Source organism: Gracilinanus agilis, chromosome 4 (assembly GCF_016433145.1).
Source record: "Gracilinanus agilis isolate LMUSP501 chromosome 4, AgileGrace, whole genome shotgun sequence".
NCBI lineage: Eukaryota > Metazoa > Chordata > Mammalia > Didelphimorphia > Didelphidae > Gracilinanus > Gracilinanus agilis.
The window spans coordinates 333820673-333839196 of NC_058133.1; the positions used below are offsets into that span (position 1 = coordinate 333820673).

The window sequence follows — 18524 nt, forward strand, 5'->3', positions numbered from 1 at the left end:
CTGCAGAACTTCACCTTAAAGCCTATGGTTGAGCAAAAAGAACTTGAAACCATCCCACTCAGAAGTGGTATTGTCAACATCCCCTCAATTTACAAGTTAGCTCTTATTCCTAGATAAATGATGGACAGTCTTTGTCTTGTGGCCATACAAATTAGCTTCATTGCTTTGTTCCCACAATACAATCTCTATTTTAAAGATATATCAATGTATTCCTGGAATTTGGTGTTGGGAAGACATTGCGCTAACATGAAATACACGAAGAGATGAAAAGAGAACAACAATAATACACACTATGATTTACATAAAGATAAACCACTAATTTGAGAGAAAAGGTATCAAAATAAAACAAATCTAAAGGGAACTCAAAAGCAGAGAACATTTATTTGGGTATATATAATTTACATAAATTTAAGCAAATGGTAAGTAATCCGAAGATTATGTTTAGCACATGTTTGTTTAAGCATTTGTTTATTAAATGATTTTTGATGGTAATAGTGGTTACTAAGTATAAAATTTTAAAGAAAAACAGTATCTGGACAGTTCCTGCAAGAGAGACATACATGGCAGAGGAACAAGAGTCACCACAGCCTAATACTTGCTCCTCTTGCTTGGCAGCAGCAAGGAACTACTTCAAAGGGAAATCATATTGTCAATTCAAGGGTTTATTGTTAATCTTGAGAAATTCTGGAAAGTCTGCAAATTGTCCTTGGCAAATGGTTCTAAATCTTGTTAAAGTGCTGATTGTAGAGAAATAAAGGAATCACATCTTAGAATTTAAAAAAAAAAAAAAAAAAAAAAAAAACAGCAACCAGAAAGAACAGGAAGCTGTCCTGAAGCTTCTTAAGATCTCTAAGCTTATAACTTGGTAGGACCATGAAGCTGACAGAACTTAGAAGAGAAAGAAGAAAAAGTAAGTTTATGGGCCTAGCCAGGGAGTCAAGCCCTATTCAGCTTTCCCCTAACCCAAACTTCTGATACAGAGCATAAGGCTCCTTTAGTCTGATCTTCAGCAGAATAATGAGAGATATAGTACTACCACACCTTAAGGTACATTCCCAGAAGCTAAAAACAGTCATCTATCAGCTCATGTTTATGCCAAACAGTCAAGAACTTTTCCCCTTGTGTCTCCAAACACAACCCCCAAATGAAAAGGTGAGGAGGGGAGTGCAAAAAATGATCCTTTCCTCTTAAATGGAAAAGCAATGTTATGTAATTTAAGGGCTGGACCTATAAATTACTAGTAACTACAAAATAGCTTTCCTATACTACCTAAAATTCTAGTAAATTGATTCATCAGGTTAGCAAAAGTTGAGGCAATATTATCCAGTTAAAATTTATCATGCATAATTGTAATAACCTTGTTCTTCCAATACTCAAAAGGAATGGGAATTTGAGTCATATGTTTTTAGGAGAGTGAAGCAATAGCAAATTATTTGAATATAAAGTACTTGACAAATATGGACTCAAATACATTTCTAACAGGAGAATTTGAACAGCCAGAGACTAGGCAACTCTAGAGAGGGGTGGTCATATAACTGGAAACAAAAGTGACAAAGAACATTTGCTTCCCAATTTTAACTTAGGAAAGGCTTTGTTCCCTGGCCTCAATGTAAAGACAAAACTAATCGCACAGTTTTTGTTCCTTTCTAATCCAAAAGGATGCAACCCCCACAACTCTCAAAGAGCATGCCATACACAATGACCTGAGAGAAGTAACATGGAGTTTTGCAAAGAGCCTGTATACTGGCTCTGCTACTAACTCCAGAATAACTGTGGACAAGTAATTTCAACTTTCTGGTATTCAAAACATTTTAGGTTGACCCATAAAATGAGGGGAATTAAGACTAGTTCAGCGGTATATAATCATTTTTGCATCTTGGTCTGGTGAAGTCTATGGACCCTTTGTCAAAAAGTTTTTAACAAATGGAAGGAAATGCTAAATTTTAGTTAGAGGGTAGATAAAATAAAGTAGCCATTTTTCCTCCATCCAAATTCAATGAACTCCTAAAATCTATAGACTTCTTAAACTGCCCCTGAACAGCAGTTTGAAAACTCCTGGACTAGACAATCTCTAAGGTTCTGATGGCCTAATTTCTGTTGGGACAAATGTGGGACTAGCTATAGCAACAAAAAAGTAGACAAAGAGAAATTTTATATCCTGTTCCATTACTCAAAGATTAGGAAAGAATAAACAGAAGTAACCTAAAAAAGGCTTAATAAAATTATCTTCATCATGCATTCCCTATAAGGAATTACAGATCTGCAAAAGGGATGAAGTTGCCCATAACACAAAAAGGAAAAAGAAGTGACAGAATTTCATAAACTGATCCCAGTAAATGACAAAGTTCTGGCCAATAAGGAATTTGCATAAAATATTTCTGTTCCTTAATTGGTAAATTAAATCACATTCAATACCTTAGAGACAATTCTCTTCCTTCAAGGCTTGGACTTTTGTCATCTCCTCTGGCTTCTGAGATATCCATAGGTACTTCTTCATTTCCATTGTAGTTGATACTCTTAGACTGATGTTTATCTCCAGTAAGTTTTAAATATATATCTAACAGATGATCAGTTGCAGATGACAGGCTAGGGTACTTGCTCTGAAGAACCTGACACGGGAAGAAAAAGAGCATATGTTTTTAAAAGAACTTAATCATATTACAAAATGCTCACAAAGAACTCACAGAAACATTGTAGATATTTATAAAATTAAGAATACCAAGAGGCAAGTTTTCTCTATCTTGAATTTTTCATCCTTCCCATTATAATAAAACTTCCTCTATCACCAGAATTCAGTATCTCAGCAACTTCCCCCATCCAAAACTGAGCTATTCAACAACCTGACCTAAGAACTGCAAAGCAAACCATAAAAGCCCCTGAACTGTCAAAATGTCATATATTTCATATCCTAAGACTTATGAACTCATTTGTAGCAGAGTATGAGACCCTTCAGGCACACACAATTCTAATTAGCATCATAATTTCATTTTAAGCCCTTAGCTGATGGCGATTAATATATTAGAAGAAGCATATGGTAGGCACGCTGACAATAGTTAAAAGGAAGCGCTAACAACAAGGGAAGAGCCAAATAACTATGGAAAGATGGGAGAAAGACAATATAACAATTTAGAGCTATTACAAATATGCATAATTTGGGGAAACAACTCACTGTCAAAAAGAAGTCATATTATGGTCTGGATATATTTGTTTAATATACAGGAATCAATAAATTATCCCAAATTAGCTCTATGTACATGGTGGAGCCACATAATAGAAAAAAAGCAAAATTAAAACCAAAACTGAATAATAAGAGATATGGCAAGCAAATAAATGTTTTGAAAACTTTTAATGCTGAAAATTGGAAATAAAAAATACATATCTATACAGACTATCATCCTTTCCTAGGTTAAGTTTATTATAAAACAACCACCACAATAATGAGACCAAGAGGGTAGAAATCATATCAACTTGCAAATTAATGATATACTAGACCAGTGACAGGCAAATGGTTTAAAGAGGGACCAAAGGAAAGGAAATGTTCATCTGTCAGTCTGTTCCTAAGGCAACTCATTTGATGTGTCATTGTATTGTATCCTACTCATTGTATTCGTCAGATTAGGAATAATGTCCCACAGCCAGATAGAACATTTCTAGGGGCCACACCTGGCAGTAGTTTGCCCATCACTGTCCTAGACAATCTAATTAAGCAAATAATCAGTAAGCATTTATTACTAGCTTACTATGTGCCAGGTATTGTACTAAGCATTGTGGACATAAAAATAAAAGCAAAAGGGGCAGCTAGGTAGCTCAATGGATTGAAAGCCAGGCCTACAGAGGGGAGGTTTTAATTTCAACTATGGCCTCAGATACTTCCTAAGTATGTGACCCTAGGCAAGTCACTTTACCCCCATTGTCTAGCTCTTACTATTCCTTTGCCTTGAAACCAATACTTAAATCTCAAATTTAAGACAGAAAGTAAGAGTTTAAAAAGAAAAAAGACAGAAACAAAGACAGTCCTTGCCTTCGAGGAGTTTACATCCTAAAAGTAGAGGCAATAGATACAGTTTACAAGTATAGATTGGAGTGAGAGGAAGAGAGATGGGGAGAGGGAAAGAAAGACAGACACAGAGAATGATGCAAAATATCAACAAAGTAATAGACAAGAAGTCACTAGCAGTTTGGAGGACCAGGAAAGACCTACAAAAGTTATCATTTAAACTGGACAAGGAAAGATCTCCTATAATAGGCTGCACTTAACTAGGATGCTAAGAGGCAGAGAAACAGCATTGCAGGCATGGGAGTCAACGAACTAGTACAAAGGCACAGAGATGGGAAATGGAGCACTGTATTTGAAGAACAGCCAGGCAGACTTGCATGGTTGGACACTAAAGTCTTGAGAGAGGAAGAGTGAATAAAAAGACTAGAAAAATAAAGGGATCAAAGTTGTACTAAATGGTTTAAAAAAAAAAAAAAAAGATCCCTGAAGCAACAAGGATACCCTGACTTTATTAAACAGTAGAATAACATGATAAAACATACCTTTCAGAAAAATCACATTGGCAGTTAGGTAGAGTATGAATTAAAGAGGGAAGAGACTCAAAACAGAAAGACTAATCAGAGGTGAAGACTACAATAGTCCAAGGAAGAGGTGAAGCCGACCTCAACTGGGTTGGCAGTTACGTGAGAGGGAATATATAAAATGTATGTTCTGAAGGTAGAAAAAAATATTTAGCAACCGTAAGCTAAACAGGACAAGTGTAAGTAGGGAATGAAGAATGTTAAGGTCACTAACCAGATGACAGGATGACCAGAGGTGCCTAGTAAAGGAGAAAAGAGGGTTCAGGGCAAGGGGAGAAAGGAAAATGAGTTCTCTTTTAGGTATGTTGAGTGTGAAATGCCTACAGGACATCTAGTGCAAAATATTTAATAGCAATAATAGCTAAAGCTCAAGAGAGACTAGAGTTAGATTATACAGAACTGAAAGTCAACTGCATAAAGAGAACTGAACCAAACATAGCTGATGACATCATTAAATGGGAGAAGGTCTAAGAGAAAACAGAAGAGATCCAGGAGAAAAATAGTTTGCAACAGAAATATCAACAATTTTTTTTCCATTTTTCCCAAGATATGCTCTATAACCAGAGACTAATCTGAGTGGCCTGGGTGGTCTTTGGATGCAAAGAATGAAACATATTGGAAGCACGGCTTGTTAGCTCATAGTACTACAAGAAATACTGAAGTAGCCACTTTATTATAAAGGAAATTAAAGATCCCCTTCCCCCAAAAGCCCAAGAAAGTTTCCCACAGTTACAGAGAGCAAGATTTTTACTATAGACAAAACAAAAGCCTTAGAAGCCTCCAGGCATAGACAAAAACCTATGCTAAACTATCAACTACATGTGTTATCTTTAAGTGGAGCCTGGGACATCTCTGTTAGGTCGGAAAGCCCCGTCAGTTTCTTGGCCTTGATGGTATTAAACAATTTTCTGAGCCTCATTATTTTACTTTAATTCTGGACAAAATGCCCTGCCAAGGTTTCGGCCTTGGCCGTACCAGCCATCTGTGTTCTCAGGCAAAGGGGAACAGAGTTAGCCCCCCTCCTGCTGGAGTGCTGAGAGCCCAAAGCTTTTTTAATAAGACTATAATGCATTTTGAAGGAAGGTGAGAATTATGAAAGGAATCAAAAGAGGAATCTCAGATTTTTATCTTAGATATCCCACACCTGTCTCGTCCTGTATTTAGATAGGGTGGAAAGATGGATACATGGCTCTGCCAGTCTGTATTGATCTCTTAATAGCTCCCGACATTTTTCTATCAGTTCATTTTCATTTTTAGAGACTGCTTTTGGTTATAAAAAAATTTATCTTTTTATAATCAAATCCATCAATTTTGTCATGAGTGAATTTTCATTTGTTAAAAATTTCTCATCTTTCTATTGCTAAGATAAATGTATTATTGTTTTCTTGTAGTTCTTCTTAAATCCCTAACTCAATGGCTCAGCATAAGTTTGTCGTGGTGTATAGTGTGATATATATATTTAAAAAAAACACTTTCTTGCCATTCAGATCACAAGTTACCTTTTTCTTTACCCTTATCTTTTTTGTCTCAGTAACAACTCTAAGACAGAAGAGCAAGGAGTAGAGAAATGGGGTTACTTACCCAGGTCCTCCCTGGACTCTAGACTTGGCTCTATACACTGTGCCACTTAGCTACCCCTTCATAATAATTTTTAATAAATTACATGTTCCATTCCCTATTGTTCTTTCAATGTGAGGATATCAAAGACTAATCCAGAGATTCTTTACTTTTTTTTTGATCTGGATGTTCCAAGCAGTCTAATGAAGCCTACTTCTTAGAATATTTCTGGATGCATAAGATGAAAAAACATAGTGTTAAAAAGGAAACCTGATAAGTTATAAAAGTACATATATGTTTTAAAATTCATGGAAGGAAAAAATAAGCATTTAAATAGATCCATCATGTGCTAGGCACTGGCTAAGTGCCTTTCTTTAAAACTCTTACCTTCTGTTCTTTTATCAATTCTAAGATAATAGACTGGTAAGGGTAGATAATTGGGGTAAAGTGACTTGCCCAGAGTCACACAGCTAGGAAGTGTCTACGGCCAAATTTGAATCAGAGTCCTCTAAATCTGGTGCTCTATCCACAGTGCTACATAGCTGCCTCTGGTTAAGTGCTTTTTACAAATAGTATCTCAGTCCCCCAATCAATAAATGGGCAAGGGTCATGAATAGGCAATTTTCAGATAAAGAAATCAAAACTATCAATAAGCACATGAGAAAGTGTTCTAAATCTCTAATAATTAGAGAAATGCAAATCAAAACAACTCTGAGGTATCACCTCACACCTAGCAGATTGGCTAAAATGACAGCAGGGGAGAGTAACAAATGTTGGAGGGGATATGACAAAATTGGGACATTAATGCAATGCTGGTGGAGTTGAGAACTGATCCAACCATTCTGGATGGCAATTTAGAACTATGCTCAAAAGGTTTTAAAAGACTCTCTGCCAGGGGCAGATGGATAGCTCAGTGGATTGAGAGCCAGGCCTAGAGACAGGAGGTGCTAGGTTCAAATCCAGCCTCAGAAACATCCAAACTGTGTGACCCTGGGCAAGTCACTTGACCCCCATTGCCCAACTTTACCACTCTTCCACCAAGGAGCCAATTCACAGAAGGGTTTAAAAAAAAGAGAGATAAAAGACTATCTGCCTTTTGATCCTGCCATAGCACTGCTTGGTTTATACCCCCAAAGAGATAATAAGGGAAAAGACTTGTACAATAAATATTTATAGCCATGCTCTTTGTGGTGGCAAAAAATTGGAAAATGAGAGAATGTCCTTTGATTGGGGAATGGCTGAACAAATTGTGGTATCTGTTGGTGATGGAATACTACTGTGCTCAAAGGAATAAAGAACTGGAGGAATTCCATGTGAACTAGAATGACCTCCAGGAATTGATGCAGAGTGAAAGGAGCAGATCCAGGAGAACATTATACACAGAGACTTATACACTAAGTCTCTATACACAGAGAATATTATACACTGTGGTACAATTGAACATAACGGACTTCTCTACTAGCAGCAATGCAAGAATTCAGAGCAAGGCTGAGGGACTTATGAGAAAGAAAACTAGCCACACTCAGAGGAAGAATTGTGGGAGGAGAAACATAGAAGAAAAATAACTGCTTGAACACATGGGCTGATGGGGATATTACTGGGGATGTAGATGCTAAACGATAACTCTTGTCCAACTATCAATAATATGGAATTAAGTCTTAATCAATGATACATGTAAAATGCAGTGAAATTGTGCATTGGCTAAGGGAGGTTAGGGGCGTTTGGGGGAGAGGGAAAGAACATGAAACATGTAACTATGGGAAAATAGTCAAAATAAAAATTAAAAAAAAAAACATAGTATCTCAGGATTGATTTTTTTTTTTAAACCCTTGTACTTCGGTGTATTGTCTCATAGGTGGAAGAGTGGTAAGGGTGGGCAATGGGGGTCAAGTGACTTGCCCAGGGTCACACAGCTGGGAAGTGGCTGAGGCCGGGTTTGAACCTAGGACCTCCTGTCTCTAGGCCTGACTCTCACTCCACTGAGCTACCCAGCTGCCCTCAGGATTGATTTTTAATAGGCAATGGTTTTGATTTCTGGGTCCCCTATTCTGTTCTGCTAACCTATTTTTCAATTCTTTTCCCAGTAGCAAGCAATTTATTTTATAATTTTTGTTTTCTTTTTCATAGATTTTGATAACTTTATCCCACTTTTTTACTATGTTGAGTTAGGTTATAATTTACATACTTCTTAGAAATAAGCAATTGGCATTTTTATTGATAGTACATGAAATCTATTAAAAAAGTACTGATTTTTACTAAATTTGCCTAGCCTCATCCTGAACAGACTCTCTATTCCTCCATTTGTTCTGTCAATATAATTTGAAGTAGGATTTATTTGTACAGCTCTTTTTTATGTCCTGATAAGTTAATAACTGAATATTTGGTATATTTTTTATCAAAAAAAAGGAATTTTTCTTGTTTCTCTTGATGGTTGCTGGTGATACCTAGAAATGATGATGAGAATTTTCTTTTCTAGGTCTTCTGTTGTTGTAGCTACTATGGAAGAGAAAGGTACAGTACCCACAAAGACAACTGCCATCACAATTCTCCACAAGAATGGCTTCCTTGAATGATGGCTGCATAAGCTAGCTGGAAACGAGCATGAGTAGTACATACCCTGATGCCAAGATTCCCATATTTACATGCCCATAGATGGGACTTAGGTGGTGAAGAAAAGGAGGGGTCCCTGCTACAAAAGGGTTGGCTAAAGTACCTGATATTTGTAGGGTTTGGGGGCTCAGGGTTCTAATTTACATTAGGGTCTGAGAAGAGGCTGGGACAGTGGCCTGACACATTTAGCAGATGCCACTTTATCTCTCTTCCTCTGGGTGCTACCCTCTTTCAACTAAGTCCCTTTTCCAATAACAAAGCATAAAATTCAGGATTATGTTCTTACTACTCGATTTCTACAGAGCTGGATTTAAGAATTTACATCACGCAGATGTGCCAAATATCCTATTTTTCCACTAACATTCAATTACATACACCTTAATTTAAAAGTCACTGCCAAAGAGTTAGGTGTTTCATCAGATAAAGTGTCAGGCTTGGAGATGGGAAGTCCTGAGTTCAAATTTGCCTTCACAGACTTCCTAGCTATGTGAACCTGGGCAAATCACTTAACTCCAATTGCTCAACCTTTACCACTCTTCTGCCTTGGAACCAATGCTTAAGATTAATTCTAAGACAAAAAGTAAGGACTTAAAAGAAAAAAAAAAAGGAAGTCACTGTCATCTAACAGATAATGAGATATTAGTTAAAAATGTAAGTATACTTCTTTCAGTTCTGTCTTATCCATGTTCTCCAGGTGAATTCTGGTCCAATATTTGTCTAGCAAAGTAGCATGGCTATTGTGGGGTCGGTACCAGTTTCCTGCACAGCCAAACAACCTAAAAGATAAAATAAAAAACACAAAGTCACATAAGCATGCATATTTAGCCAAATCTTATGATGTGGTTCAAGTTATCAAGTTTAATCTTCAGTTCTAGAACATGTAGATTTATCTCAAGGCTTCATTATCTATTTTTCCTCCCTTTGAAAATTACATGATTAAAGATGTTAACAATATTTTATCTTTAAGTTTATAATTAAATTTAGTTAGCAGAATGGCAAAATACAATATCAAACTCAAACTGAAGAGGTGTCCACATGAAAATAGGCACTTTGATAATAGTGTCAGTAACACTGCAGACATGATGCAAACATCTTGGAGAATAATCTGGTCATATACATTTAGGGTCACAAAACTGATCATACATTCTGACCCAGAAATTACACCTTTAAGACTTTAATCCTAAAAATGTCACAAAAATGGTTAAAGAGGGGAAAGGAGGTTCTCGCTCTACAGAAATATACAGATACTATATTTGCAATATAAAAAATATGGAAACAATCTACCAGCATAATGGTTATATAAAATATGCAAATTAATAGAAAAGAATGTTTTGGTTACCTAAAAACAGAAACTTAGTGGCATAAGGAAATGTAGAAGGTCCTACACAAGTTAACATAAAGGAAAAATCAGTAATACAAGAACTGTATACAACTGCATCTACAAAATAAATAAAATTTTAAATGGAGCACAAGGGAATAAAACCTCAAACTTGAAAAGGGAAAAAGACCAAATAAAGTTTTGCTTGTTATTAATTCATTTTATTTAATTTGTTCAACACTATGAATTCTTTGAGAGGTAGCATGACTAAGAAGGTAAAGGACTGCTTTGAAAATTCAAGATTAGATCCTACCTCTAATACACATTAACAGAGGGTCCATGGACAAGTAAATTAACCTCTCAGTGCCTCCATGCAATTCATTAAGACTCTAAAATCATTAAAAAGGAGTTATTGGGGGCAGCTGGGAAGCTCAGTGGATTGAGAAACAGGAGGTCTGGTTTCAAATCTAGCCTTAGACACTTCCTAGCTATGTGACCCTAGGCAAGCCTAGCCCTTTCCACTCTTCTGTCTTGAGACTAATACACAGTATTACTTCTAAGATGAAAGGTAAGAGCTAAAAAAAAAATTTTTAAGAGTTATTCATCTGCATCAAAAAGCTTCCATAGAAAAAGAGGCAACTCTCTAGACTAAAAATTACAAAGAATTTCTATATTGAAAACACCTTTTCCCAATGTGTCTACAGTTTCAGACTATAATCCCTCTCTTCTCTATTCTAATATAAGGTAGTAATAGAAGTAGGCAATGAAAGGGCTTCGGTGTCATGCTAAAAAAGACAGAAATGTACAGATACTCAACCTTCCAAATGCATAATGAACATCTGTGTTTCTTCTTTTTCCTGAATCCTAAACACTGTTAATCAATTTCTAAAAGTGAATTTTGTTTGATTACTTATTTAATAAAGTAGTATTCTATAAACTGATATTCTGGCTCGAACACAGTTTGGACACAAGCAAAAAGCAAAAAGATGCTATTTATCACAAATACTTCTCTCAAATTTTTTTGGGATTGTGCTATAGGCATCAAGAATAGTACTTTTCAACTAAGAACTCAAAACTGACTCCTCATAAATAAATAAAGATTTTAAACAGAATTCTTAACACCTACCTCCTCGTTGCAAAGAACTGAAATCCAGGAGCCACTTTAAGACAATCACCACGACCAGGAATTAGAAGTTCTCGATTTTCCAAAAGAGGAATTAGCACAGAAATCTAAGAAAGAAATGTCAATTACTGAAGCTTTCAGAAGAAATAAACACAAAAGGATACTAGGACAAGAAAAATACACTTATCAAGTCAGGTACTCATTTGGACAAACAAAATACAGACCAAAAATCTGAGCTAGTCTCAGCTATCTCTAGATAAGACCCTCCAGCTCATAACCACATGAATACAAATATTATTTATGACTCACCAATATTCTGGTAGGCAGCACCGTTCCATAAATGACCAGTAACTTTTAAAGTGAGAAAGTATATGTAACACTTTAAAATACTAAGATGATATACAAATTATAGAACTTTATAATATAGCATTGTACAAAAACTACTCTTTCCATTTTGAAGAAGATATATTCATGTGTATATATTAAAAAAAAAAAAAAACAAATCACTTTCCCTTATTCCAAATTCAGTCTTAAACACTTGAAATAAATAGCATGACTATGGATAGAATCCTGGACTTGGACCTTAGAATATTGCCACTAGCATTTGACTATGTTTCCTTGGGCAAATGGCTTAATGGCTATGAACCCCAATTTTCACATTTGAAAATGGGAATAATCCTATCTGTAGTACATACAGTGTTGTAAGGGTCAGACGAGATAGCGAATGTAAAGGAAAAGACTTTTTAATGTAACGTAATATAATGGACTTTACAGACCTTAGAAGAAATTAAATAACAGAACAATAACAAAACAACATTTATATAATATTTTACAAAGTGCTTCACAAATATTACTACTCTCAACTGATCCTCTCAACAATCCTGAAAGGTAGGTACTGTTATCATCTCCATTTTACAGATGAACAAATCAAGGCAGCCAGAGGTTTGCTCTGGGTCATACAGCTAGTAAATATCTAAGAGTGAAATTGAACTTGGACCTTCCTAACTTCAGGTCCACTGCTCTCTCCATTGCTCCACTTACTCCATCTTTCCCTGTCAAAACCTTTATTCTTTCTTCAACCGTCTCAGTCGTTCACCTTACAATGGACAACTTAGTCTAAAACTTCACTGAGAGGACTAAGGCAATACCATGAACTTCCAGCATCCCACTTTCCTTCACTTAAACTGTTTGGCTTCATGATCCAATTTTACATATTCCTCATTAATACTAATCTTTCTACCTCCAACTCCTCCAGTACACTGTTGTAAAAGTAATTTCCTGGTCTTTCATGCTTCTTCATTCTTTCCCTCTCTCTCCACTGGCTCCTGCTTAATCTGCCTATGAATAAGTTCCATTCTAGCCAATGCTTAAAAACAAATACTCCTTTCACTGTTCTAATTGAAATTTATTATCTTCCTCCAACTCTCTCCTCTAGGCTCGCATCTCTCCCTCCCAAAACTCCCTAATTCTGCCAAGCGCACCACCATTCTTCCAGTCTCTCAAATTCATAACTTCATATTGTCTAAAACTATCCCCTCTCCCTTAACACACAATAAAACTTGGTACTCCAGAGTTACTAAACCTCACTCTCACCCAACCCCTTCATTCTATTCACACAACCACCATCTTAGTTCAGAGCTCATCAGCTCTTGACTGAACTGAAACAATGCCCTCCTGCTCCTAACATCCTCTCTTCATTAACACCTTGTATTTATTCTGTATATACTTATAAATATCCATGTGACCCTGGTAGGGTCTAAGTTCACAGAGAGCAGGAATTATATCCTTTTTGTCCTTGTAGCCTAAGAAGTAGTTGGAGTATAATATAGTAAGCATTTAATAAATATTTATTGTCTATCCAGCTCCCACTCCACTAGCTCTTCCCATTCACTAACAAACTTTATAAAACTATTTGTACCTAATGCCTCTACTTCCTCATTACCTACTTTATTTGGCAAAATGCCTATGTGTCTACCTACCCCTTACAATCTAGCCTCTCACATTCTACTGAATCTGCTCTCTCAAATGCAATTTTGATTACCAAATCTAATTGTGTTTCTCATCCCTCATCCTCCCTGACATCTCTAAAATATTTGGTGCTACTATTGATCCTGGCCTCCTCTCTTTTCCCTTGTTTTCAGTCACTACATTCTCCTGGCTCTCCTCCTAACTTATTATCCCCTTTCCTGTCTATATCCATCATCCTTACCCTTTAAGGCGGTTATCCTAAAGAATGTCATTGACATTCTCTCTATTCTCTAGCTGATAAACTCATTCACTTCTATGACTTCAGCAACCACTTCCAGACAGATGACTCCTAAATCTTCATCTCCACTCCCTAGTCACAGTTTCCACTACCTACAAGACATCACCAGCATTTCCCACAAACCTGCTCCTCTTTCTGACTTCCCTATTAATCTCTAACAAGGCAATAAAACTTTTTACTATAATATTTGGCTATTCCCTCTCAAATCTAGTTATGGCATAATTACATATAGTTATAGTCTAGTCATTTCAATTTCTGCAATATCTCTGATATTGCTTAGTACACCCCCTTCATTACCACCTGTTTGAAAGACTAGGAATAGCTAGAATATTAGAGGACCACTAGGTGGCATACTGGAGAGAGCAATGGGCATGGAGACAAGAACACCCAAATCCAAATCCTGCCTCAGACATTTAATTAATATGTGACCCCACCCACAGCCAATCACTTAACCTCTTTCCCTCAGTTTCCTAGATTCTCATCATCTATAACACACAGATGATGTGATTTCTACCTGATCTGTTTATAAATATAATAAATGACTACAGACTTTTATCACTGAAGGAAAGGAATCAGATACAAAATATCATAAGAAAAATCTTAACAATGGTTAGGCATGCCTTCTTTTATTTTTGTTTTGTTTTTAAGACCAAGGATATAACATTATTGATTCAGAGAGTTGATAAGCAGCCTCCTTCTATCAATGTCAATCAATCAGAACCTGCCCCACAACTTAATGTAAGATTAATTAATTAAATTAATATTAAAGTTTATTAATAATTAGAGTAGAAAAAATTTTAAAAAAAGAAATAGAAGTATAAAACCTAATTATTTAACAAACGTGAGACTATGTGAGTAAATTCTCCTGCCTGGCTCAAAGCTAGCTTCCACAGCCACAATCAGGGTAAAAAAAAGAGGGGCAAGGTAACACCAAAACTTTATCCTACAAATGTATGCATGTAGTGTTCACATTCAGCATGAGCATGCAAATGGGATGCAGGTTAAGAGAATCCTGGGGAACAAATTCTATCCACACATTAAAGAGTCTTAGAACATTACCAGGGGAAGTGAGAAGTTAAGTGACTTGCACAGAATCACACAGCAAGCGTGTATCAGACACAGGAGCTGCATGAGCCAGGTCTGAATGACTCCTACTCTGTACTGCCTCTGTAAAGTCTCAAAGGGTATCAACTCCTATCACTTAGGTGACTAGCAATCATTTTCCTATAACAACATGGTGCAAACTACTTGCATTTACTCTAAATCTTTGTGCTGAATTTGGGCTCCTCAATATTATTCATTCATTCAAAAGTCCTTTCTAGGCAAAGAATTTTGTTAACATTAATAGTGCTGATGAAAATAAAAGATTTCCTGTAAAGAATCCTGCAGATGCTACCTACCACATCTAAAGGAGCATAGTCAATGTCTTCCAGGAGTATCCAGTGACCCATGGTGACAGCCTGTGTCAAAGTCCCTGGCTGCCATATAAACTCCCCTGGAACATCTGTGCAGCGATACATCCCTAATAGCATCTGCAAAGAGAACAAGGCATTTAAGCACGTACTACAAAACAGCATCATGGATCACCTGCAGAGACCTCTCATTTGCACAACTTGAGCACTTCTTTAGATAAGCTCAATGATTAGCCTTACATTCACAAGACAGAAGTAAAACATCAAAACCTGGGTATTTCAGTTTCCAGACTCCCCCCCAAAAAATTGCCATTTCTTACCTTGCTGTCAGTTTGATCTCCAAGCTGGACTTTTAGAATGTGAGGTGATTTCTTTCTTCCTGTCATGGCAGCTAAATGCTCTACTAAGGATGTTTTCCCACATCCTATTGGTCCTTCTAGCAACACAGCACTCTGAGAAGCAACAGCCAAAGCCAAGCTCTGGAGATTTTTAGAAACAGACTCAACCAGCACAAAAGACTGAGGTACAACCTCCTGTTCAAATAAAGAATGCTTATTATTACTGCACTGAAGAAAGCAATTGCATATAAAAGTATAAAAAAGAAAACTATGTATAAAATTTATTTTAAAAAATAAAATTTTACTTTCTCCAAAAGATTATTAGCTCATTCTAAAAAGCCAACAGCCTAAATTTAGCCTTTTCTTTAATATCTGCCAATAAGATAATGCTGCTAAATCCTTAAAACTTTGAAAGTCTATTTCTAAACATAAGTGTGGAAATATCTGTCTACCTTATGTAGTCTACAATATGAGAGACTCTAAATGTCTTTAAATATAAAGTTGTGATGACCCAAAAAAAGTGACACAAAAATTAATCAATAAAACTAATTTTAAAAGTTATCCATTTGTTCAGAAACTTAAAATCTTTAAGAGGGTAGAGAATTTTAAAATGTTTCTCTCCTGCCCCTAGTGTTTTCTATTTTTTCTTCTTTTACTTCTCTACTCAAGCTACGATGTACTTTAATGGGATGAAGAAGCTAGGAAAATGCAGAAATTAATTTCAACACAAAATAATTTCTCAAATCTAATCCTTCCTGTAAAGAAAATGGTTAACAGTGATGTCAGGTCAAGAAACTAAAATGCTCTTAGCAGTCAATAGCAATAAAGAAGGTGGAGTTAAGCCTTGACAGTTCAAAGATATTCCCAATTTAGCCCTCTATTCAATACTTTTCTCATTTTAAAAATCAACTATGTGGGGCAGCTGGGTAGCTCAGTGGATTGAGAGCCAGGCCTAAAGACGGGAGGTCCTAGGTTTAAATATGACCTCAGCCACTTCCTGGCCATGTGACCCTAGGCAAGTCACTTAACTCCCATTGCCTAGCCCTTACCATTCTTCTATCTTAGAACCAGAACACACTATTGATTCTAAGGCGGAAGGTAAGGGGATATATATATATATATATATATATACATAGAGAGAGAGAGAGAGAGAGAGAGAGAGAGAGAGAGAGAGAGAGAGAGAGATGAAAATCAACTACATAAGCAAAAACTGATTTTTTAAGTAATTATCGAAGGAGTCTGAAATCTTGTGGGAAAATTGGTACCAAATTACTACCAAATAAAGAGGGGCTACTGAATGCCAAAAGATTCAAGTTCAAGTCTATTTCAAAATTATTTAATAAGTTCCTATGTACAAGACATTGAGGATTCTAGACATCTTACTGACTAGCTATTTATAGCCTTTCAACAAGTCACCATGCCTCAACTTGCTCATTTGCAAACTGGAAATAATACCAACTATACTGACTTCTTAAGACTAACACATTAATGAAAGTCTAATCCCTTCCCTGATTATTTTTTCTTCAGATAGTTCCAATTTGCCAAACCATAATGACATAGCCTTTCCAGCTTATAGGAACAGTAACATGTTTATTAGTCAAGGGTAGGAAGAATCAGTCTTAGGCGAGTCACATATTTTAATAAGGGAGATTCCAATCACAATCTCTACCTACCTGCTCAGTGGGTGCTGGATATTGCCTTGGAAGAAGCACGCCACAGACTGCTGTCACATGGGCTGAAAGATCACCAGAAATGATGTGGCCTTGTGTATGTGGTGGTTCTTTCTCCCTTTGCCAAAGAGCAGTGTCTGGAGTTACCAAAACCAAGGCCTTCTCTACATCTTGTAATTGTGCTTCTTCTAACAATCTAAGAAAAAACCAAGATGCCCATTAGTTATTCCAAAGTATCAGTACATAGCAGTACTGATGAGGTCCCTAAGAAGCAGAGTTAACATACTAAAGGTCAACAATAAGCCCTAGAGCTGGAGTGCCAAGCCCCACCCCTATTTACCCCCCAGACTGAGTGCTGTGTCCACCCTCCAACTGAGTACTGAGCACACCCTGCCCCCCCACCTTACCCCAACAGTGGAAGGAGGAAAGGTTCCCAATGGGCTACTTGTCAGAGGAGTGGGTAAAGTGAGGAAAGTCCTCAGTGAGCATAGAGAGAGAAAAGGGAGTGGCTCAAGTGCTCTGCTCCCCTCCAGCTCTGCCATCTGTGAGCCACCCACCTTACCCCCTGTGTGCTCCCATTGGGCTATTGGACAGAGGGGTGGGAGTGGAGTATATGAAAAAATGTCCTCAGGCCTGGTGGGGAGGGAGAGGGGAGCAGCTCCACCCAAGTCCCTCTGCCTTTCTAGTAATGAACTCTGCTGGGGAGTGGGGAGGGAGGGTAGCCACATGCCCAGAGAGAGTGCTCTGCATGCCATCTTTGGCACCCATGCCATAGGTTCACCATCACTGCCCCAGGAACTTTCCTTACTTAAGCCTGTAATGTATCAGTTCTTCACTGTTAAAGATCTTCTTTAGGAAGGATAATTTGTGCTCCTCATTCATTGATGTAATCAAAGAAAGACAATTTGCAGTATACCTGGAAAAAATAAAACAAACCACATGTTCAAGACTTAATTTTTCATTTAAGGATTAAGTGAAAACAAAAAGCTGCCATAATACATAAGCTAAAAAAAAATGAATCTTGGGAAAGAGCTATCAGGTTAATGATATGGAATAAATGGAAATTAGAACACAATAAACTCCCCTTGACTGCATGTATCAGTAGCTAAATAAGCCTCATTCCAAACTGGGTTCCTGATCTCCAATTCACATAATCCTACCCACCATCTCACCCTTGGAGTTATACAAATTTGAGGAGAAGGAAGATGAATCCAAGACAAAAATAACAAATTCAGAATGATTCCCTCAAACAGAAATTCTCACAAAATAACCCAAAGGTTCTTTTAAAAAAAAAAATCTACCAGTTCTCATTTCCTGGCAGCTTTGGAAAAGTAGTCTCTACATACCAGCGAACTAAAGTGTCATGGCTCCTAAGAAGTGGAACACACACACTCCAGTCCCAAAGCTCCCGAAATGCAGACTGATTTTGCTGTAAAAACTTGAAGGCTGCTTCCATTAGGTCCCGCAATTTCATCCGCCGACGCCCAAAGCGAACAGGATTGGCATCTGAACTTTCCAGAAAGAGTCTCTGAAAAACTGGAAAGGTGCCTTTAAAATATCTCAGGGCAAACCTTTCAAGAGAATACAAAAAACATAAACATAAGTATTATCCAAAACAAATACAGGTCTCTATAGAAGCAATAAAACACAAA

General features: G+C 36.9%; 1 protein-coding gene across 1 annotated transcript in view; it reads right to left on the reverse strand.

The window, feature by feature from the left end:
* Window positions 1-18524, reverse strand: part of MDN1 (midasin AAA ATPase 1) — a 202059-nt gene that overhangs the window by 161082 nt on the left and 22453 nt on the right. Inside the window, exons 3-10 of the mRNA XM_044675390.1 lie at window positions 18219-18443; window positions 17681-17788; window positions 16876-17068; window positions 15185-15430; window positions 14853-14984; window positions 11190-11293; window positions 9407-9521; window positions 2416-2609 (exon numbers count right to left, since the gene is read on the reverse strand). Of these exons, the coding sequence (XP_044531325.1) occupies window positions 2416-2609; window positions 9407-9521; window positions 11190-11293; window positions 14853-14984; window positions 15185-15430; window positions 16876-17068; window positions 17681-17788; window positions 18219-18443 (1317 nt within the window). The remainder of the gene's footprint in view (window positions 1-2415; window positions 2610-9406; window positions 9522-11189; window positions 11294-14852; window positions 14985-15184; window positions 15431-16875; window positions 17069-17680; window positions 17789-18218; window positions 18444-18524) is intronic.